Source organism: Rhinopithecus roxellana, chromosome 6 (genome assembly GCF_007565055.1).
Source record: "Rhinopithecus roxellana isolate Shanxi Qingling chromosome 6, ASM756505v1, whole genome shotgun sequence".
Classification (NCBI taxonomy): Eukaryota; Metazoa; Chordata; class Mammalia; order Primates; family Cercopithecidae; genus Rhinopithecus; species Rhinopithecus roxellana.
Window position 1 is genome coordinate 45992217 of NC_044554.1, and position 22992 is coordinate 46015208.

The 22992-nt window shown below is 45.1% G+C and overlaps 1 protein-coding gene across 2 annotated transcripts in view; it reads right to left on the reverse strand.

Moving 5' to 3' along the window:
- Positions 1 to 247: 247 nt before the first annotated feature.
- ZKSCAN1 (zinc finger with KRAB and SCAN domains 1) overlaps positions 248 to 22992 on the reverse strand; it is a 30373-nt gene continuing 7628 nt past the window's right edge. Inside the window, exons 2-6 of one of the 2 annotated variants that reach the window (XM_030932749.1) lie at positions 21270 to 21783; positions 20898 to 21051; positions 15395 to 15486; positions 14977 to 15103; positions 248 to 414 (exon numbers count right to left, since the gene is read on the reverse strand). In XM_030932749.1, coding sequence (XP_030788609.1) covers positions 248 to 414; positions 14977 to 15103; positions 15395 to 15486; positions 20898 to 21051; positions 21270 to 21695 — 966 coding nt within the window. In that variant the 5' untranslated portion in view covers positions 21696 to 21783. Of the gene's footprint in view, positions 415 to 6204; positions 11713 to 14976; positions 15104 to 15394; positions 15487 to 20897; positions 21052 to 21269; positions 21784 to 22992 lie in introns of those variants that run through there. The other variant, XM_010377676.2, reaches the window with a different exon arrangement.

Genomic DNA, 22992 nt, shown 5'->3' on the forward strand with positions numbered 1-22992 from the left:
GTGCTCAAGCAATCCTCCTGCCTCAGCCTCCCAAGTAGCTGGGATCAGATGCACACCACCATGCCTGGCAGATTATTGGCTTGACAAAAGAAAAATAATTCCAGTGCCCTTTACGGCAGAAATCCAGGAGAGGAAAAGATTCCAGCATTTAGTGTTGTCTCTGGCGCCTTCCTTCCATTTCCAGTAAGGTGTTCATGGTTCTCTCTAAAAAGGCGCCTTTCTGGATCTTCCTCGCTCATTCTCATCATCACCTATTTTTGCTGCCATCAGCTGGCCAGTAGAGGGTAACCAAACCTTGACTTCCCTTAGAGCAGGCTGGGCAAGTCTCTGGCCCATGACAACTCTGAACATGTCCTTTTTCTTCCAGGAAGCAGAAGACATGTACAGCATGTTGGAAAGCTGCGAAGACATTTGCTAAAGAAATTGAAAGAAAAAAGGAATGAAAAGGGAATGGTGGAGTTAAACGTAATGAAAAAAAAATATTCAACGCTACTTGTTAAAGCATGGTAAGGAAGACTTTATTCAGGACCATCCTAATAAATACAGGAACCACTGCGTGGGGTCTTGCAGTGAGGGCAGAGAGATTGGGCGCAGGTCTGAACACAGCATGGGCAAGTGGCAATGTATAGCCAAGGAGTAGGATGGGAGTCAGTAGATGGAAAATGACCAAGAGGAAACATCAGAGAGAAGGGGTATTCTTTTTTTTCTTTTTCTTTTTTTTTTTTTTGAGATGGAGTCTCGCTCTGTCGTCCAGGCTGGAGTGCAGTGGCCCAATCTCAGCTCACTGCAAGCTCCGCCTCCCGGATTTACGCCATTCTTCTGCCTCAGCCTCCTGAGTAGCTGGGACTACGGGCGCCCGCCACCTCGCCCGGCTAATTTTTTGTATTTTTTTTTAGTAGAGACGGGGTTTCACCGTGTTAGCCAGGATGGTCTCGATCTCCTGACCTCGTGATCCGCCCCTCTCGGCCTCCCAAAGTGCTGGGATTACAGGCTTGAGCCACCGCGCCCGGCCATGAAGGGGTTTTCTTGCTGAAGACAGGCCAGGCTGATCAGACATCGCCTGGGGGATGGTGGAGGACAAGGAACCCGATCAGATAAATATCAAGAGTAATTAGATATGGGCTGGGAGCAGTGGCTCACGCCTGTCATCCCAGCACTCTGGGAGGCTGAGGCAGGTGGATCACTTGAGGTCAGGAGTTCGAGACCAGCCTGGCCAACGTGGTGAAACCCCGACTCTAAAAAACATACAAAAATTAGCTGGGTGTGGTGGTGTGCACCTGTAGTCCCAGCTACTCAGGAGGCTGAGTCAGGAGAATCATTTGAACCCAGGAGGTGGAGGTTGCAGTGAGCCGAGACCGTGCCCTCCAGCTTGGGCAACAGAGAGAGATTGTCTTAAAAAAAAAAAGAAAGAAAAGAAAAAGAAAAAAGAGTAATTAGATATGGAGGGTGGGAGGTTTTTGCTAAACTAACTTAGCAGGGTTCTTGCTAAAACTAGGTTTTAGGCCCTTGCATGGTGGCTCATGACTGTAATCCCAGCACTTCAGGAAGTTGAGGTGGGAGGATTGCTTGAGGCCCAGGAATTTGAGACCAGTTTGGGCTACATAGCAAGACCCTGTCTCTGCAAAAAATTAAAAAAAAAAAAAAAAAAATTCTAGGCATAGTGGTGCATGCCTGTAGTCCCAGCTGAGGCTGAGACAGGAGGATTGCTTGAGCCTAGGAGGTTGAGGCTGCAGTGAGCCATGATCGTGCCACTGCGCTCCAGCCTGAGCAACAGAACGAGACCCTGTCTTACAAAAATAAAGAAAAATAAAATCCAGTTCTGGGTCGGACACTGGCTCACGCCTGTAATCCCAGCACTTTGGGAGGCCAAGGCGGGAGGATTGCTTGAGGACAGGAGTTTGAGACCAGCCTGGGCAACACAGAAGGACCCCATCTCTAAAAAAGAAAATAATTACAAAAAAAAAAATAGGGCTGGGTGTGGTGGCTCACACCTGTGAGGCCAAGTCAGGCAGATCACTTGAGCCCAAGAGTTCAAGACCAGCCTGGGAAATAGCCAGACAGTTTCTACAAAAAATACACACAAAAAATTACCTGGGCGTGGTGGTGTGTCCCTGTGGTCCCAGCTACTCAGGAGGCTGAGACAGCAGGATTGCTTGAATCCAGGAGTTCAGGCTGAAGAGAGCTATGACCGCACCACTGCACTCCAGCCTGGGTGACAGCAAGACCCTATCTCAAAAAATGTGTGTGTGTGTAGCTAGGGTCTGCACCAGCCATAGGTAGTGTCAGAATTGAACTGAACCATAGGGCACCCAGTTGGTGTCCAGAGAGTTAGATCTAATTGGTAGGTGTATCAAAAAAATCACACACTGTGTCAGAAGTGTGAGTAAAAACAGTTCACAGATGTGTTTGGATGCCTCCTGGACACAATCTCACATCCTCCTAGTTCCCCCTTTTTCTTTGAAGTCTCACTCTGTTGCCCAAGCTGGAGTGCACTGGCATGATCTCAGCTCACTGCAACCTCCGCCTCCTGGGTTCAAACAATTCTCCTGGCTCAGCCTTCCGAGCAGCTGGGACTACAGGCGCCTGCCACCACGCCCAGCTAATTTTTGTATTATTAGTACAGAGGGGGTTTCACCATGTTGGCCAGGCTGGTCTGGAACTCCTGACCTCAGGTGATCTGCCCGCCTCAGCCTCCCAAAGTGCTGGGATTGCAGGTGTGAGCCACCATGCCCGGCCATGTCTATCAGTCTTAGGGTCTGTTTTATCAGTAATTCCATAAGAGGAGAGGGTAAAATGAGGCATGTCTGGCTTCCCCTTCCCATCATGGCCTGAACTATTTTTCAGGTTAACTTTGGAATGCCCTTGGCTGAGAGAAGAGGTCCATTCAGGTGACTGGGAGGCCTTTGAAATTTAATTTTGGTTTATAAAGTAAACAAATAGTTTTGCATGAGAATTTTGTTTGTGGGTTGCAGCTCCAGTCTTTTAACTTTGAAATATTTTTTTTCTTTGCCCCCAATGTGTATTTATGCAACCAAGGATGACAAAAACAAAAAACAAACCAGCACAAGCACTGCCACCTAGAGAAGATAATTTATTGTTTTACCATGACTCAGAAGAGAAACAACGTAAAGAGAATATTACAAATCCCCACAATTTCCTTCCCCGACCTCACTACTCTAACATTTCTTTATCAGACATCACTGGCCTCCTAAAATGGACCACTCTGCATGTGTACATATTTCGTTATGCTGCCATTTCTCTTACGATTAAAACTTTAGCCCTCAATTGAGGTTTCCAATGGTTACTTTTAGTGGAGGAGTTCCCTAGCTTTTAAAAAATTACTTTTCCTCTAAGATTCCATTATTTATTGAAAGAAGTCTTTCTAGAAATGTTAAGGAGGATTTTAAATGAACAAATTCAATCAAAAAAAAAATCACATATTGAACATCTAACCAAGCATCTGGACTCTTCGGAACCTAGTAAAGTGAAAAATCCAGTTTTAACAACAGTTAACTTCATTCTGCGGTTATACAGAGACAAGTACGTTTCTTCTTTTGGTCTAATTTATTCTAAACGAAGAAGCTGGGAACTGACAAAACAGGACAGGTTGTTTTTAATCCAGTCTACAAATAAACAAGACAATGCCTGAGTTAGCTCTCTATATAGATGTAGGCTTATGCTGACCTCGTTGTAAAATCTGTATTTAACTAAAAGTTAATAAAAATACATATGCTCATTTTAAAATACCGATTTTGCTTGGCTATCTCACCCCTTACCCCCAAACTCATATATTTTTATGGACAAGATTTTCCTGCATAACCACAACCTGTCTCCTCCCACCCCACCCCCCTCATATATGTTCTCAAATAAGAACCCCTGCAATCAGCAGAAGCATCTCTAATCTAACATGCTTTGTCCTTGCGAGGGCAGACTAAAAACTTTAAAAAGCAGCCAGATGCTCTTCCCTGGTTGAGGTGAGGGGAAGGTGCTTGGGTACCAACCCCAGCACACTCCAACAGCCTTTCCTCGGCCCCTCTTTAGGTCTCCTAATTACTCTTTCTCAGCACAGAGTACGGGGCTGTTATCGTCCTCGTCCCCCTTCTCCTTCCATACCGCACTTAACCTTGCTGGAAGACTAAATGATGGTGATTTAGGGCAACTGTGGCTGCCTAGACCCTTCCCCAGACCAAAGGAACTTAAAACTCAAACCTGACACTGGAATGAAATCCAAGTTTTAAAATATCACCTTTCAATCACTCACAGATCTATCTATCTTAAAATACTCAGTCTCACTCCTTAATGAGTGCTTGCTGAAGGGAGAAAATTCCATTTTAAAGATGTATTCACTTTACTGATTACTGTGCAATTTGAATTAAGTCATGATTCTTTAGTAAATAGAGGTGAGAATCTCAGATTCAAATCGTCGGAGACCATGATTTAGAAGTCTACTAAACACCTACTTTCCTTCCACTGTTTTAGGGTAACAGGAAAACATGAGATTGGGGTGGTGTCAGCTATTAAACGGAACCACACATCGTGAAATTCAAATCTCATGTTAAGACATTCTGTATTGTGGGATGTCCAAAGTATTTCCCAAACTTTTGTTTGACCTGCAGAGTTGGAGATGGCTTACCTCCCTATAACTTCAAGTTTGTTTCACAAAACTTTGAAAAGTAAAACAGATTTCATTTTCAGATAATAAAAAATTAATCTGAATAGCAAAATAACTGCTTTTAAATGTACAGTAGTGTGTCCATTCTAAAAAAAAAAAAAAAAAAATCCCTAAATCTATGTTAGAAAAACTTTTCAAACAATAATGCTTTTTATTACATTCTCCAGTAGTAGTTGAAAAAAAAATCTACCCTAATGTCTACGAAATGATCTATTTCTATCACTGACTTTTCTTTTTCTCTGATTCTATATTTAACAATCTGTTTAACAATCTGCAGACTTTCACCTGATTTCCCAGATGGGAAAACCTCAGACCCCTCGTATTTCTGAGAAGTTGCTCAGAGTAGCACACAGAGAAATATACCCTCCCCGGGAAGTATTGTTGGCACTGTTTGAGTGTATTTCAGTACTGTTATTCCAATTCATACACAGAGCCTTCCATGAGGATGGTAGGATGAACCTGGTTAGCTGGTTTTGGATAAGTAGGTCAGCATGACCACCTGGAATAAAAGTGACTGACTCTAGGATAAAAATTTTAAAAAAGATGCTTTCACAGCAACGAGTCTTCGCAAAACCACTCTCCTAATAATCACAGACCAGGTGAAGAAAAGTGGGAGCAGGGAACACAGGAATACAAAGGGAATATTGCAAAATGCTTCCCAAGCTTCATCAGACTTCCTGCAATGCCATGACTGGATGTATCTGCACACAATTCCGGGGAAAGCCCACCTTGCTGTTCTATCCCCAATTCTTTCCTTTTCTTTTTTTTTGAGACAGAGAGCCTCACTCTGTCACCCAGGCTGGAGTGCAGTGGTGCAATCTCAGCTCACTGCAAACTCTGCCTCCCAGATTCAGGTGATTCTCCTGCCTCAGCCTCCCGAGTAGCTGGGACTACAGGCGCCTGCGACCATTACCGGCTAATTTTTGTATTTTTAGTAGAGATGGGCTTTCACCATGTTGGCCAGGCTGGTCTCAAACTCCTGACCTCAAGTGATCCACCCGCCTCGGCCTCCTAAAGTGCTGAAATTACAGGAGTGAGGCACGATGCCCGGCCAGTTCTATACCTTTTTTTTTTTTTTGAGACAGAGTCTCACTCTGTCACCCAGGCTGGAGTGCAGTGGCCGGATCTCAGCTCACTGCAAGCTCCGCCTCCGGGGTTTACGCCATTCTCCTGCCTCAGCCTCCCGAGTAGCTGGGACTACAAGCGCCCGCCACCTCACCCGGCTAGTTTTTTGTATTTTTTAGTAGAGACGGGGTTTCACCGGCTTAGCCAGGATGGTCTCGATCTCCTGACCTCGTGATCAGCCCGTCTCGGCCTCCCAAAGTGCTGGGATTATAGGCTTGAGCCACTGCACCCGGCCCTTTTTTTTTTTTGAGATGGAGTCTCTCTCTGTCGCCCAGGCTGGAGTGCAGTGGCGCCGTCTTGGCTCACTGCAGCCTCCACCTCCTGGGTTCAAGCGATTCTCCTGCCTCAGCCTCCCAAGTAGATGGGACTACAGGCGCCTGTCACCATGCCCGGCTAAGTTTTTGTACTTTTAGTAGAGACGGGGTTTCACCATGTTAGCCAGGATAGTCCGATCTCGTGACCTCGTGATCCACCTGCTTCGGCCTCCAAAGTGCTGGGATTACAGGCCTGAGCCACTGTGCCTGCCTTTTCCCCAATTTTCTAAGCATAAGGATTTAAGAGTGAGTGAGTGGGAAAGCATGACTATGGTTTAGAGAGCCTGGTCAGCTGAAGCAGTCCCAATTGGTGATTCCAGTACACTTCCTGCTCTCGCTTCATGGAGAAGACCCTCTACTGACAAGAGAATCCATCCCCTTTGCACACAACGGTCACCTGACAGCTCAGAGGTCAACTTCTTGGTTTTGAGGAAAAACTCAAAAGGCTGCACGTTTAAAGGAGTTGTTCCATTTCACTGCCCCATTAGCCTGTCTTTCCTCAGAAATTTACCAATCTCTTGATGTGATAAGCACCGAACTATGAAGCTTTTCCCTTCATCTCCCTGCTGCTCCGTTCTGTGAACCGACATTTTGTCTACAACCACACTTGATTTCTTCACTGTTTGCTCCAAAACTTCACTTTTTCTGAGTGATGTGTTCTGACAAATAGGCTAAAATAAAATACAGAATCTGCTTACAGGTAATACACAGAACAATAACGGACTGAAGGTACAAAACACACACGGACATTATGGTCATATAAAATATAAAGAAGTATCTAACATTAACAATTTTTCTAAGAAGTTGCACATTTTGTTATTTTTTTTAAAGCATTTCTCCACATTTTTTTTTTCATCTGTAGATTCTCTGCAGTTAAGATTGAGCTCCCTCTTTTTTTTTTTTTTTTTTTTTGATACGGAGTCTCGCTCTGTCACCCAGGCTGGAGCACAGTGTCGCGATCTCGGCTCACTGCAACCTCCGCCTCCCAGGTTCAAGCAATTCTCCTGTCTCAGCCTCCCGAGTAGCTTGGGACTACAGGCGCGTGCCACCACACCCACCTAATTTTTTTTTTGTATTTTTAGTAGAGACAGGGTTTCACCATGTTGACCAGGCTGGTCTCGAACTACTGACTTCATGATCCGCACGCCTCGGCCTCCCAAAGTGCTGGGATTACAGGGATGAGCCACCGTGCCCGGCCAAGATTGAGCTCCCTCTTGAAATGTTTCTCAAATTCATCACATGATTGGAACATACTGATGGAATTTTCTGTCTGAAGCAATGAGTGCTATACATGAAAATTTTCCTCACATATAATATTCATCGTTTATTTACAGTGCAAGCTTTCTGATGCTAAGGGCTGAGATGTGATTAAAGGCTTTGCCATATTCATCACATTCAGGAGGTTCCTTTCTGGAATAAATTCTCTGATGTCTATGTGAACTGTCCCACGTACCACACGTCAATCTCTCTACACATATTTAGCAGTTTGACTTTTATGCCTTTAATAATAAGTGCTTTACATATCAAGATGTCTCATACATCAATATTCTCAGGTTTTAGCCTTGCCTGCCAGGCTGGAGTAGAAACAAATACCCAACAACCTGAGGATTTGACTGCTCTTCCTGGCAAAGGTAGGTTATATACTGAAAAACTCTTCAAAAATTTCCATTAGGACAACTAGCATGCTAATGGTTAGCTGCAGAATGTTTCAACTGTTATTAGACTTCAGCGGGCCAAGAACTTTTGAATGACTATCTTGAATGCCAATTAGATGTTGCAAGCGTTTTTGACCATGACCCAATTACACTTTGCACTGAGCATCTGATAAACGAATGCACTGTAAGTGGTTTTAATCAACAGTTGTTGCCTGTTTTCCTCAGAAAACACATCTTCAAATAGCTGCTTCAAGGAGACCCTGTGCTGAAGATCCAAAGCAACCCTAGTGGCAGCTATCCAACAAAGTCAGGAAGATGTCCCCATGAAACGGAATTAAATGTGAGGGCACAGGTCACATTTAACCTTCATTTAAAAACAAAACTCGAAAATGATGGCTGAATTACATTAGCATGTAGTTGTGGGGGGGAAAAAAAAAGGCCAACATAAACATGACCAAAGTCCTTTCTCTCTTAAAAAATAAGTGCTTGGGTTGTTGCCCAGAGTTCCACACCTCACTTCCAGTTTCTTTCCTTTTTTTTTGAGACGGAGTTTTGCTCGTCACCCAGGCTGGAATGCAGTGGTGAAATCTTCGCTCACTGCAACCTCTGTCTCCTGGGTTCAAGTGATTCTCCCACCTCAGCCTCCCAAGTAGCTGGGATTACAGGCGTCCGCCACCATGCCCGGCTAATTTTTGTATTTTTAGTAGAGACGGGCTTTCACCACGTTGGCCAGGCTGGTCTCAAAACTCTTGACCTCAGGTGATCCGCCCACCTCAGCCTCCCAAAGTGCTGGGATTACAGGCGTGAGCCACCGTGCCTGGCCTCAGTTGTTTTCTAGAGGGTAAAAGTCCTTGCTCAAAAGCACCAGCAGTTTTCTACATAACCACTGCTGTAGCTTATTCTTTGAAGAAAATCCTTAAGATATTTTCTGCCTCCATTTTACTATAAAAAGTTACTTAGATATACTTTTCTGGAGTAACAGGTTTTTCTTCCATTGCATGGGTAGAAATATCCTGGTGACTGGTTGACTTGCAACAACGTTTTCCCAAGTAATGCTGACGAAATTGCCTAGAAGCTATGGGGAAGTTGTGGTTGGTTTAAGTCGTAAGGCCAAGGAGAGGCCAAAGAATGACCACTGTGCAGTTTTAGCTCCCACTTCGTTGGTTCCATATAAAACCATTTGGTCTCACGGACTTTAGCTGCTGATCAGTGAATGTTTTAGTATACATCTCTCAAGGGAAAGTCTCAAACTATATATGGTGTTCTCTTGTTATGGGAAGGTCACACTGATAGTCTGGAGGTTTGTTCTCAGTCTACGTTTCTGTTTCCGCAGGGCTGTCCTAGCCTTGGGTAGGACCCTTGTCCTACTCGAGTGGCGATGACTACCTACACAGCTCACAATCTCCTGTGTGTGAAACAGTCTCCTGCCATCAGCTTCTAGGTAGCCAGTTGCATCCTGCGCACAGACGATGGGACCAGTGAAAGTCTCATAATCTCACCTCAGTCTTTAGTGACAAGAAACAGAAAAGTCACTGTGCAGTATGACAGTGACACAACCAGCCACATCTCAGTACACTGCTGAGTTTCTCAGAGCAACAAAGTACATTTAGTAATTGCAAGTAAACAACTAATGCTTTTGCAAAGTTACTGGAAAAGTGTGGGAAAAAACACTCCCTACCATGTTCCTTTTTCTGAAAAGCAACAAAAATCACATCTTCTGAACTCCAGTATCTAAGTTACAAATGATTCAGAAAATCCCCAAGTCATCATACTGTTCAGCGGCTAACTGAAAAGAATTCTAAGAGCTTTGCCACAGAAAGATGTAAAAAAAAAGACCTTCATCAGTGTTCATATTTTTCTTCAAGATGATGATGATAAAGTCATTTCTAACATTCCATGGTATTTACTCACTGATCTGTTTAGAAAGTCTATGCAAACGGCTGACTAGTGCCTTTCGTTTATATTTGGAACAAAAATAGCATCAGACCCTAGAGGTTTAGCATGCCTTGTGGCTATGAAGGTCCTCTTTAGAAACTGGGCCAGGCTACCATATTTCAGGAACTCATGATTCACAGACCTTTATCACAGACGTAGAGGTCCTGTAGAAGTCAGTCTGAATGAGTGCCTCTTAGGTGTTCAGCACTCACTATGTCCAGCACTGTGCTGGCAGGGATAGAAATATATCCCTTGACAACTTAATCTTTTTTGGGGGTGGGGGGGTGATTAAAAACTTCATACATGAAACAATGAAGGATTAAAAGGCAGTATACAATCAAGTGCTAACTTGTGGAGAAACGCATTTAGGAGTGCGACAGTGCTTTAGGGATTTCAAGAAGGGAGAGGTGTATTTTGAGTTGTTGTTGCCATTTTAGTCGAACTGATCTCAGGGATGAGGATAGAACCATCTACATTTGTTGCAGTCCTTTGGAACTGTAGACTGGTGCACATACCCTCTCTTTCGGGAAGAGATAGAAATCTTTGGTTTGATACTGATAAGCACAGTCCTAGATTTCTACAGCTTTGGTAGGCTACCAGTGATCATATATATAACATACTGTATATATAACTAGCTTGAGCAGCATGTCCCAATATTGTTTTTGTTTTCACTGTCCTTCTTCGTTGAGAAATAAGCAGGATGTTGGCCAAAGTAGGGCTTGTTTGCAGCAAGTAGCATCCTAACCTCCGTATCACGTTCATGGAGCCAATCTTGATCTTCGAACTGTTATGTTGTGGTTGCCGAGAGTCCAAGAGTGCCTTAAAGGTATCCTCATTACTGAAAAGCTGGACATTTCACTCTGCGTGTGCTTTTATCTTGTGTGGAAATCTCATGTGGATTATCCATAAGCTTTACCCTGCAGGGGCTGTGTAGAAGGATAATATGCCAAACTACTACATAAAGGCAGAACACTGCTGATGTGACTCGAAGGATCCTTAAGTGTGATTTTTGTTTTTTAATGCGTTGAGGCTATATTTCTTTTTCCCTCCAAGGGCACACATCTCTGAAATAATTTTAGAAACAAAAGGGGGAAATGGCTCGATGGCAAATTCTTCCTTTACACACAACTTTTCAGGAACGCGCCAAATGCATCAAGGGAGGCTGGGCTGTACTCAGAGGCTCTCTCTCTGGCATGGATTCTGTGATGCAGAGTGAGGGTGGAGCTGCGGGTGAAGGCCTTGCCACACTTAGTGCACTTGTAGGGCTTTTCTCGAGTGTGAATTCTCCGATGCAAAATCAGGTACGAGTTTCGGTTGAAAGCTTTTCCACATTCACTACATTCATAGGGTTTCTCCCCCGTGTGGATTCTCTGATGCTTGGTGAGGTCTGAGCTCTGGCTGAAGGCCTTCCCGCACTCATTACATTCATAAGGTTTCTCTCCAGAGTGGATGCGCTGATGGAGGATGAGATTGGAACTGTGGCTGAAGGCCTTGCCACACTCGTTACATTCATGAGGTTTCTCTCCTGTGTGGATCCTCTGATGCAGGACAAGGTTGGAGTTAAGACTAAAGGCTTTCCCACACTCACTACATTCATAGGGCTTTTCTCCAGTGTGGATGATTTTATGGCGGATAAGGCTTGAACTTCTCGTGAAGCATTTACCACATTCATCGCATCTGTGAGACTTTGTTCCTGTGGGAACTTCTTCAGGGGTGGTGAAGTTGGAGCTCAGACTGAAGCTTCTTCCCAATCCTTTCCCCTTCTCCCTTGGACCTCTCTCTCCTGGGGTGGTTTTTTTGTCCTTTCCTGTAGCTGGCCCTGAATCTCTCTTCTCTTTCCCGGTCTTCTCCTCAGGGATTTTCTGCTGTCTTTCTCCTGTTTTGCCCTCCTGGTCACGTTTCTCTCCAAACTCTTTCTGGAATCTTCCTGCTGTCTCCCCGCGTGATGCCGAATCTTCTGTGGTTTCAGCCTTTGAGGTTGACTCCTCGTTCTCATTCCTGTTTTCACCACCTGACACAATAAATAGAAAATTCAAATCGCACCTTTTTCTTTTCAATATACAGGTGGATCAAGTGACAGTTTCCCGGGAAGCTTCTACACGGCTGCAAAATGACTTTGTAGTATTTTTATTTTTATTTCTTTTGAGACAGAGTCTCGCTCTGTCGCCCAGGCTGGAGTGCAGTGGAGCAATCTCGGTTCACTGTAACCTCCGCCTCCCAGGTTCAAGCGATTCTCCTGCCTCAGCCTCCCAAGTAGCTGGGACTACAGGTGCATGGTACCATGCCCAGGTAACTTTTGTATTTTTTTAGTAGACACGGGGTTTCACCATGTTGGCTGCTCTCAAACTGCTGACCTCAGGTGATCCGCCTGCTTTGGCCTCCCAAAGTGATGGGATTACAGGCGTGAGCCACTGCACCCAGCCTGACTTCACAATATTAATTGGAGTAAAATAGGAGAAAAACAAGGGGAAAAACTGGAACAACAGGAAGATCTGTTGTCCTAGTTTTGTAACAACAAAAATTTGGAAAATGAGAGCACAGGTCAAGAGTGGAGAGTAAGGGGAAATGCCAACAGAGGGAACATGGGGAGAGGACAGGAAGAAACAGACACAAGGGGAATGAGCAGAGGGAAGAGAACAAGTCACGGCAGGAGGGAAGGGATGAGAAGCAGGAGTCTTCAGAGGTCACAGGTCTACTACTGGATCACCTGATAATTAACTGGAAGGTTTATGTATACATTTAAAACATCATGTTCCATTTCTTTTTTTTTTTTTTGAGGCGGAGTCTCGCTCTGTCGCCCGGACTGGAGTGCAGTGGCCAGATCTCAGCTCACTGCAAGCTCTGCCTCCCGGGTTTACGCCATTCTCCTGCCTCAGCCTCCCGAGTAGCTGGGACTACAGGCGCCCGTCACCTCGCCCGGCTAGTTTTTGTATTTTTAGTAGAGACGGGGTTTCACCGTGTTCACCAGGATGGTCTCGATCTCCTGACCTCGTGATCCGCCCGTCTCGGCCTCCCAAAGTGCTGGGATTACAGGCTTGAGCCACCGCGCCCGGCCCATCATGTTCCATTTCTAACAAGTATTCGTAAGTTCAAAAAAAGAACAGGTTTTTCACAGAAAATGATTAGTGGTATTAGCAGAAAGGAATACAGTTTAAAAAGGAAAAGTAAATATTTCTCCAATTCTGTGGGTTTTCTATCAACAAGCTAATGATTAACAGGCAAACAAGAAACCTTTTTTTTTTGAGACGGAGTCTCACTCTGTCGCCCAGGCTGGAGTGTAGTGGCCAGATCTCAGCTCACTGCAAGCTCTGCCTCCTGGGTTTACACCATTCTCCTGCCTCAGCCTCCTGAGTAGCTGGGACTACAGGCACCCGCCACCACGCCTGGCTAGTTTTTTTGTATTTTTTTAGTAGAGACGGGGTTTCACCATGTTAGCCAGGATGTTCTCGATCTCCTGACCTCGTGATCTGCCGTCTCAGCCTCCCAAAGTGCTAGGATTACAGGCTTGAGCCACCGCGCCCGGCCAAGAAACTTTGTTTTGTTTATGATTTTCAGACAGGGTCTTGTTCTGTCACTCAGGGTGGAGTACAGTGGCATGAGCACAGCTCACTGCAGCCTCGATCTCCTGGGCTCAAGTGATACTCCTGCCTCAGCCTCCCAAGTAGCTGGGACTACAGGCCTGCACCACCCTGCCTGGCTAATTTTTAAAATTTTTTGTAGAGACAGTGGTCTTGCTATATTGCCCATGCTGGTCCTGAACTCCCGGCTTCAAGCGATCCTCCTGCCACAGCCTCCTCAAGTATTGAGATTACAGGTGTGAGCCGGTGTACCTGGCCAAGGAACTTGTTTTGAACCTGGCAGGCTACAGAAACCTTCAGACACACAGAATAGCTTCTCTCCACCAGGGAGAGGAGCACAGAGCTGACAGTGCTCAAGTAACAGAGGAGTAGGTGAAAAAGGTGGTTACAACATTAGTATAAATAATTAAACCCTTCACTGACTGACACAGAATAACTGAGAATGAAAAAGAAACAGAAGACAATGCTGGAGACCAGGTGCAGTGGCTCGAACCTGTTAAATCCCAGAACTCCGGAGAGCGGAGACAGGTGGATTGCTTTAGTCCAAGGGTTTCAGACCAGCCTAGGCAACATGGTGAAACCTCTTCTCTACAAAAAAGGCAAAAATTAGCTGGGCATAGTGATGCATGCCTGTAGTCCCAGCTACTTGGGAGGCTGAGGTGGGAGGATTGCTTGAGCCTGGGAGGTCAAGGCTGCAGCAAGCTGTGATCGCAGCACTGCATGCCAGCCTGGGAAACAGCAAGACCCTGTCTCAAAAAAAAAAAAAAAAAAAAAAAAAAAAAAAAAAAAAAAAAAAAAAAAAAAGCATCTAGTACAAAGAGCAAATACCAAGAGAAATTATAAGCCCCATATATGCCTGATCAAAAACAGAACTTGATGTTTCATTAGTAACATCCTTCATGTTCACGCTATATTCACACTCCCTTTGCCCTCTCCAGGTAGAAGCTTGCTGCGGACCTCCCTATTACTGTACTCACGTGAGGGCTTCCTTGCAGCACTGTCCTGAGGGGTTAAGATCCAGCAGAGACAAATGGAAATGTCTGCCAACAGTGTCACCTTGTCTTATCTGGCTGATGCCTCTTGAACTTCCTCATTCTTACTATACATCCAGGACCCAGAGCTCTTCATAGAAAATCACCATTAAGTTTGGAATCCTCATCACAAGGACAGTCCAGGTGCACGTTTGTGGAATTATACAAAGCAGTGTATTGGAATCACACTAATCACACAGGATGGAAGAAGACAGAAAGCCAACAGAAGGATGCTTGGTAGTTTCGGGAATGTGGTACCAGGACAATGGGTTGAGATTAGACGGATGATCAGTTCACCTGGTCATCTCTGCTAGGAAAGAGATATTCCCCCGACAGAGGCACCTAAACTGTAATCCATGGGAACGGAGCAGAACTGCCTCCCAGGCAACTGAGTGGCTGAAGAGGTGAAGACTTGGAATGCAATTATTTCTGATTCTAAAGAGCGAAAACTATCTAGTGATAAAAAACCCACCTGGAATCAGGGTCACAGTACCATGCTTTTGGAGTTAAATGAACACAAACATTCTCACTCTCCATCTGGTCTAAAAAAGGGGGTAGGTAGTCTCCAACTCCTCACCAACACCCAATTGAACACATCAGAGATTCCACAGCTAACACACAGAGACAAAACCATCTTATCAGACAGTAAGCATCCATCCGTCTTACCCTGGGGAAATGTGCTCCCATAATTCTCCTGCCTGTGGTCCCTGCTGAGATTCCTCCGAGCCAGATTCTGACATCCCCATTCCTCCAGAATGAGGGACACAGCCATGTCCTCAATCTTCACCATTGCCTGAAATAACAGGAGACAAACAGTCATTTCCCCCCAAACTCAGGGACAATCCCATTGCTCAAACCTGGAGTCAGGAACAGAGGTGGCTGCAAAGCTACAGGATGCTGGGAAGGGTGGCCAGAACCTGGGGGTGGGGGGAAGTTTGTGGTAGAAAGATGCTAAAAGGAGGGGACAGGGTTGGGGTTTCTTTGAGAGCAGGGGCATCCAGAGTGGCCTGTGGGGACCACGAAGAGAGCTCAGGAACAGAGGCAGACGCTGGGGACTCAGGAGAGCAGAGGGGCCACAGCTCACCTGGGAATCCGCCGTGAAGAGTGCAGACGCCATCGCCTGGTCTCTGGGACTACCCTCATGAGGGGGAGCAGGAACATGGGCTGCAGGAAGAGCTGGGGGAGGAGAAAGGGGCTGTGAGTAAATCAGCTCTGCTCTGAGCCTTGCTCAAAGAAGGGCTTGGGGCACGTTCCTTCCTGCACCAGCCACTGTTCAATGTTTAGGTCCCAAACAGAGAATTCCAGACAACACAAATGAGAGAACACAGGGCCTCAGTTTTCCCAAGACCTCTACTCCTGACCAGGAGTCATAAAAGGGTCCTAATCACCTGGTCCAACACTTTTATTTTAAAGAAGGGGAAACTGAGTCTCTGAGAGTGCAAATGACTTCCCTAATGTCACATTCCCAGTGGCAGAGCCAGGATGGGAACCCAGGTTCCTATTCTCAGCTATGAAAGTGGGTACCTTCAGCCCCTGACTCAAGTCTGGCTCCTAATTTCCTCCAGTCCAAGGAACGATACCAGGATATGAGAATCCCATTTATGCCTACACTTGTGGAAAACACAACACAGCTTTAAAATCTTCAGTAGCTGCTGAGGCGGGAGGATCGCTTGAGTCCAAGGCGTCAAGGCTGCAGTGAGCTATGATCACACACTCCAGCCCGGATGACAGTGAGACCCCGTCTCAATGACTCAATGAAACCCGACCCCCCCAAAAAACAACACTTTAGTAGCAATATCCAGAAAGGGAGGGAAGTAAGGAGGTCTCCTTAGCTCTGGGTTTTTTTTTTTTTTTTTTTTTTTGAGACAGACTTTTGTCCTTGTTGCCCAGGCTGGAGTGCAATTGTGCGACCTCAGCTCACCACAACCTTTGGCTCCTGGGTTCAAGAGATTCTCCTGCCTCAGCCTCCAGAGTAGCTGGGACTACAGGCATGTGCCACCATGCCTGGCTAATTTTGTATTTTTAGTAGAGGTGGGGTTCCTCCACGTTGTTCAGGCTGGTCTCACACTCCTGACTTTATGTGATCTGCTCGCCTCGGCCTCCCAAAGTGCTGGGATTACAAGTGTTAGCCACTGCGTCCGGCCACCTCTGGCTAAGTTTTTGTCACTTTTTGTCCCTCTACTTTTCTCCCTCACTTGGCCACAATAAATACTGTTTTTTTTTGTTTGTTTGTTTTTTGATAAGATGTATGCATGGTTCAAATGCTGAGAGACAAAAGTTTAACATTATCATATGATCACAATAACTGTGATGCGTAAGAATTAGGAAAATTTTAAATTGTACAATTTAACCCCCTCCCCACCTCTTGCCAAGTACTATTAGATTTGGAAATGTTACTGGTAGATAGATGATGTTGGTGAGATACAAGTATATTTGAGAAATGAATTTGAAACTGAATGACCAAACTTTGTACCTATTTCAAACCATACAACAATAAAACGGGCTCTCTGTCACCCAGGTTGGAATGCAGTGCTCAAACATGTCTCACTGCAGCCTTGACCTCCTGGGCTCAAGTGATCCTCCCACCTTGGCCTCCCAAAATGCTGGGATTACAGGTGTGAGCCATCGCACCCAACCAAGTACGGTTTTTTTTTTTTTGAGACGGAGTCTCATTCTATCACCCAGGTGGCATGCAGTGGTGCGTTCTTGGCTCACTGCAACCTCCACCTCCTGGGTTCAAGCGATTCTCCTGCCTCAGCCTCCCAAGTAGCTGGGACTACAGGCGCCTGCCACCATGCTCAGATAATTTTTGTATTTTTAGTAGAGACGGGGTTTCACCATGTTGGCCAGGATGGTCTCCAACTCTTGACCTTATGATCTGCCCGCCTCAGCTCCCCAAAGTGCTGGGACTACAGGCATGAGTCACTGTGCCTGGTCCCCAGTACTTAATTTTTTAACCTTCTGAGAGTTAGGAAACACTCTGAAAAACAAGACAAAGAGGAAATTGAGAATAAATGTACATCTCTCAGTTCATTTAAGAACTATTTACTAAAGAGCAACTGTGTGTGCCAGGGTCTTTGAAATTGTTACTCTGGCAACCTAAACTCTATAATCAAGTGCTTAAGACCATGAATATCCTCTCCAGTTTCCTGAGGTCACCCCCCTGTGACTTCTGCTTGTGGAGTGTGGAGAAAACTTACAAGGACATCAACAGTGGTGGAGTTGAACATCACGGTGCGTGTTTTTTTGTTTTGTTTTGTTTTGTTTTTGAGACGGAGTCTCACTCTGTCGCCCAGGCTGGAATGCAATGATGCAATCTCGGCTCACTGCAAGCTCCGCCTCCTGAGTTCAAGCGTTCTTGTGCCTCAGCCTCTTGAGTAGCTGTGATTATAGGTGTATGCCACCAAAACCAGCTAATTTTTGTATTTTTAGTAGAGACAGAGTTTCACCATGTTGGCCAGGCTAGTCTCGAACTCCTAACCTCAAGTGATTCGCCTACCTTGGCCTCCCAAAGTGCTGGGATTAGAGGCATGAGACATGAGCCACTGCGCCTGGCCTTTTTTTTTTTTTTTTTTCTTTTCTTTTCTGAGATGGACTTTTGCTCTGTTGCCCAGATTGGAGTGTGTATGAATTTTTAACAAAAAAGTTTAAAAAGTATAAAATAAAATTTCTTTTAACTAGAAAAACCCTTATAGAATAGGGGAATAAAAAATGTTTTTGTACAGCTGTGCAACATGTTTGTGTTTTGAGTTACGTGTTATTACAACAGTCAAAAAGTTAAAAAAAAACACAAAAAATTCATAAAGTAAAAAAGTTACAGTAAGCTGATTTATTTATTTTTATTTATTTATTTATTTATTTTTCTGAGACAGAGTCTCACTCTGTCACCCAGGCTGCAGTGAAGTGGTGCAATCTCGGCTCACTGCAACCTCTGCCTACCACGTTCAAGTGATTCTTGTGCCTCAGTCTCCTGAGTAACTGGAATTACAGGCGTGCACCACCATGCCTGGCTAATTTTTTGTATTTTGTAGAGATGGAGTTTCACTATGTTGGCCAGACCAGTCTCAGACTCCTGGTCTCAAGTGATCGGTCCGCCTTGTCCTCCCAAAGTGCTGGGATTAAGCCATGAACCACCATACCTGGCCGATTTTCATATTTTTAGAAACTGAAGAAACAAAAATTTTTGAGATAAATTTAGTATAGCCTAAGTGTACAGTGTTTCTAGAGTCTATGGTAGTGTAATGTCCTAGGCTTTCACATTCACTCACCACTCACTCACTGACTCATCCAGAGCAACTTCCGGTCCTGCAAGCTCCGTTCATGGGTAAGTGTTCCATACAGGTGTATATATATACACACATATATATATTTTTTGAGACTAGTTTCGCTCTTGTTGCTCAGGCTAGAGTTCGATGGCGCGACGATGGCACGATCTCAGCTCACTGCAACCTCTGCTGCCCAGGTTCAAATGATTCTCCTGCCTCAGCCTCCTGAGTAGCTGGGATTACAGGCATGTGCCACCATGCCTGGCTAACTTTGGATTTTTAGTAAAGACGGGGTTTCTCCATGCTGGTCAGGCTGGTCTTGAACTCCTGACCTCAGGTGATCCACCTGCCTTGTCCTCCCAAAGCGCTGGGATTACAGGTGTGAGCCACTGTGCTCAGCCAATTTTTGTATTTTCAGGAGAGACCGGGTTTTACTATGTTGGCCAGGCTGGTCACAAACTCCTAACCTCAAGTGATCCACCCACCTCGGCCTCCCAAAGTGCTGGGATTACAAGCGTGAGCCACCGTGCCTGGACTAAAAATCTTTTATACTCTATTTTTACTTTTTCTATGTTTAGATACGCAAATACTTACCACTGTGTTACAGTTCCCTACAGTGTTTAGTACAGTAAAATACTGTACAGGTCTGTAGCCTAGGTGTGCAGTAGGCTAGACCATCCAGGTTTGTGTAAGTATACTTTATGATGTTCACATAACAAAATCACTTAACATTGCACTTACCATAACATACCCCTGCCATTAAGTGATAAATGACTGTACTTTTAGCATTTCCTTGTTTTTACAGACATTCTATGCACACACTTTGATTTTAAAACTGGATAAAGATATTACATATTTCCATCAAAGGGAAAAAACAACATGACTTTTTATTTATAAGACTGTGAACTGATCTTTTTTTCGTGTTCCTCAACTCCCCTCAAAAGTTCTTTCATTCTTTTCCCATTGTTTGAAATTTCTGAAAATAACCTGGAAAAGACTGATGCTATAGTTTTTTTTTGAGACAGAATCTCACTCTGTCACCCAGGCTGGAGTGCAGTGATTATTTTCATACATTTTAAATAAAATGGATCTTTAAACAAGATTTATGATTCTTTTGAAGATAATTTATGACACACTAGAGTGTTTTAAAACCTAGGCTGGAAATAATGACATCTGCTCCCAAAACTTTCCTATTAAAAATGTGCTGGACACCTGGAATGCTGACAATTCAATAAATAATGCCTACTAGGTTCATTATGCATAGTTCATTTGCCTTCGTAGTAACACTTAACTCCTGAGATTGGTCTGTAAGTTGTATTTTCCCCAATATTTGGGAATAATGGCAACAATATAGAATAACTAAAAACAAAAAACAAGCATGCAGCTTTTTTTCATTGTTTAAAAATTTTTTAATTAATTAATTAATTAATTTATAAGACAGAGTCTCGCTCTGTCACCCAGGCTAGAGCTCAGTAGTGGGTTCTCGGCTCACTGCAACCTCTACCTCCCGGGTTGAAGTGATTCTCCTGCCTCAGCCTCCGAGTAGCTGGGACTACAGGCATGCACCAACATGCCTGGCTAATTTTCATATTTTTAGTAGAGACAGGGTTTCAGCATGTTGGTCAGGCTGGTCTCAAACTCTTGACCTCAAGTGATCTGCCCGCCTCTGCCTCCCAAAGTACTGGGATTACAGGTGTGAGCTACCATGCCCAGCCTAATTCTTTTCTGTAAGTAGCTTTTGAGACAGTGTCCTTGCTCTGTTGCCCAGGTTGGAGTACAGTGGTGTGATTACAGCTCACTGCAGCCTCAACCTCCTGGGCTCAAGCAATCCTCCCACCTCAGCCTCCTGAGTAGCTGGAATTACAGGTGTGCGTCACCATACCTGGCTAATTTTTCTTTTTTTTTTTGAGACAGAGTCTCGCTCTGTCACCCAGGCTGGAGTGCAGTGGTGCGATCTCGGCTCATTGCAAGTTCCACCTCCAGATTCACGCCATTCTCCTGCCTCAGCCTCCCGAGGATTACAGGCGTCTGCCACCACGCCCGGCTAATTTTTTGTATTTTTAGTAGAGACAGGGTTTCCCCATGTTGGCCAGGATGGTCTCAATCTCCTGACCTCGTGATCCGCCCACCTTGGCCTCTCAAAGTGCTGAGACTACAGGTGTGAGCCACTGCGCCTGGCCAATTTTTCTATTTTTTGTAGAGATGGGGTCTCGCTATGTTGCCCAGGCCTAATATGCTTCTTCATCACAGGCACTCAGCAGCACGAAGAAGACTCTCGTCCTGAATCATTTCCCTTCCCCCAAATGAAACCTTGCTTCTTACCTCGTGACTGTAAGAAGCGGGGTTTCCGAGATGAATGTTTGAAGTGGGACTGGGTGGCCTCGTGATGAAGGTCAAAGCTTGAGGACTCCTGAACTGGATCCAGAGGCACCATCCCCCTTGCAAGCATCTCAGGTCCATGAACTTGACCTGGGACCTGAAAACAGACAGGTTGGGCTTGTGGGTAAATCACTCTGTAAATGGGAACTACAATATTTAAAAACAGACCATGAGTATGCCAGTGGATGCAGGGAGAAAGCCAGAACATTTTTAAAACAGAGTAACCACCTAATGACCTAAAGACTGCCAGTATTTTTGGCTCCACTTTCAACGTCTGTGCCCTGCTCATACATAACAGGTTTCACCTCTTTTTACCTGTTGTCCTGATAAATCAAGCTCCAAGTCTTCTAGAAGGGTCACGGCCTCCTCTCCACTATCGGGGCGGTATTCCTGCAGCCAGACCTGGAGCTCCTTGGGCAGGATGGAAAGAAACTGCTCCAGCACCAGCAGCTCCAGGATCTGCTCCTTGGTATTGATTTCTGGCCGCAGCCACTGATGACAAAGTTCCTTCAGTCGACTGAGAGCCTCTCGGGGTCCAAAAGTGTTCTGGTAACAGAAGCGCCTGAAGCGTTGACGGAATATCTCCGGGTCTGGAGGAGGCGTGTCCTGTAGGCTAGAATCCTGCCCCCACACGTGGTCTTCCTCATCTTCCTCTTCCACCTTCACTATTACAATACCATCCTTCTCCTGTGCAGCCTGTGGGGATAGACCCGTGGCTTCCCGTGATTCAGCAGTCATCATTCAGGCTCCAGGAACTGACTTGATCCAAACAGGGTCTGTGCTCACCTTTATGTCCTGGGAGGTTTTATGATGTGTTTCTGTGCTATTCCTGAAGTATAAAAAAAAAGTCATTAGTACGTACCTTTACAAAAGTGATCTGTGCTGCTAACACTTCATAGGAGGCAGCACATTGAAGCACTATCAGAACGCTCCTGAGGCCAGGGGTGGTGGCTCATGCCTGTAATCCCAGCACTCTGGGAGGCCAAGGCAGGTGGATCGCCTGAGGTCAGGAGTTCGAGACCAGCGTGGCCAACATGGTGAAACTCCGTCTCTACTAAAAATACAAAACTTAGTCGGGTGTGGTGGCGGGTGCCTGTAATCCCAGCTACTCGGGAAGCTAAGGCAGGAGAATCACTTGAACCCAGGAGGCGGAGGTTGTAGTGAGCTGAGATTATGCCACTGTATTCCCTGCCTGGGAGACAAGAAGTTAAACTCTGTCCAAAAAAAAAAAAAAAAAATCCTAAAAAATAGAGGAAAAAACTACAGTCTTCACTGTCACTTCATATATCAAGATTTGCAAACAGAAACCTCAAACAGGCCAACTCCACCCTCAGGGTGTTTGCCTGGAGTCAGAGTGATTTACCTGCAGGTGGACAGCAGGTTATGAAATGGAGCATTGACAGTGCCCAGCCCAGAGAGCTGAATGTTAACAGAGTGCCAGGTGCCAAGCTTAAAGCAGTACACGCACCATCTTCTTTTGTCCCCACAACAGCCCTAGCACGTCGGCCAAACTGTTAAGTGCCGTTTTACAGATGACATAACCGGGGTTAGGTTTGCTCAGTAGCAGGTGGCTGCCTACTGGAGTCAATATTCAACCAAATTTGAAGCCCTGGGACCTACTTTTGTACCATCCAGCTACTTTTGCTATTTTTATGGGTGCCCTGGGCAGTCTAAATTGTGGTTTCCAAAGTACAAGATGATCTGCAAAGGATACAGAAAGAAAACAATCAGAATGTCTGTATCTTAAAAGTGAGAGAAATTAAGCCATATTTAACATACAAATTGACACTAATACCCTTACTTAGTCTGTGCTGACCTGTCACAGGTGTCGTTCATTTTAGACACTGTGATGTAGCCCGGTTTATCAGAGACCAGTTATGTGAAATAATGGATTTCTAAATCTAGCTTTGGCCAGGCACAGTGGCTCATGCCTGTAATTCCAGCATTTTGGGAGCCCAAGGCGGGTGGATCACAAGGTCAGGAGATTGAGACCATCCTGGTCAACATGGTGAAACCCTGTCTCTACTAAAAATACAAA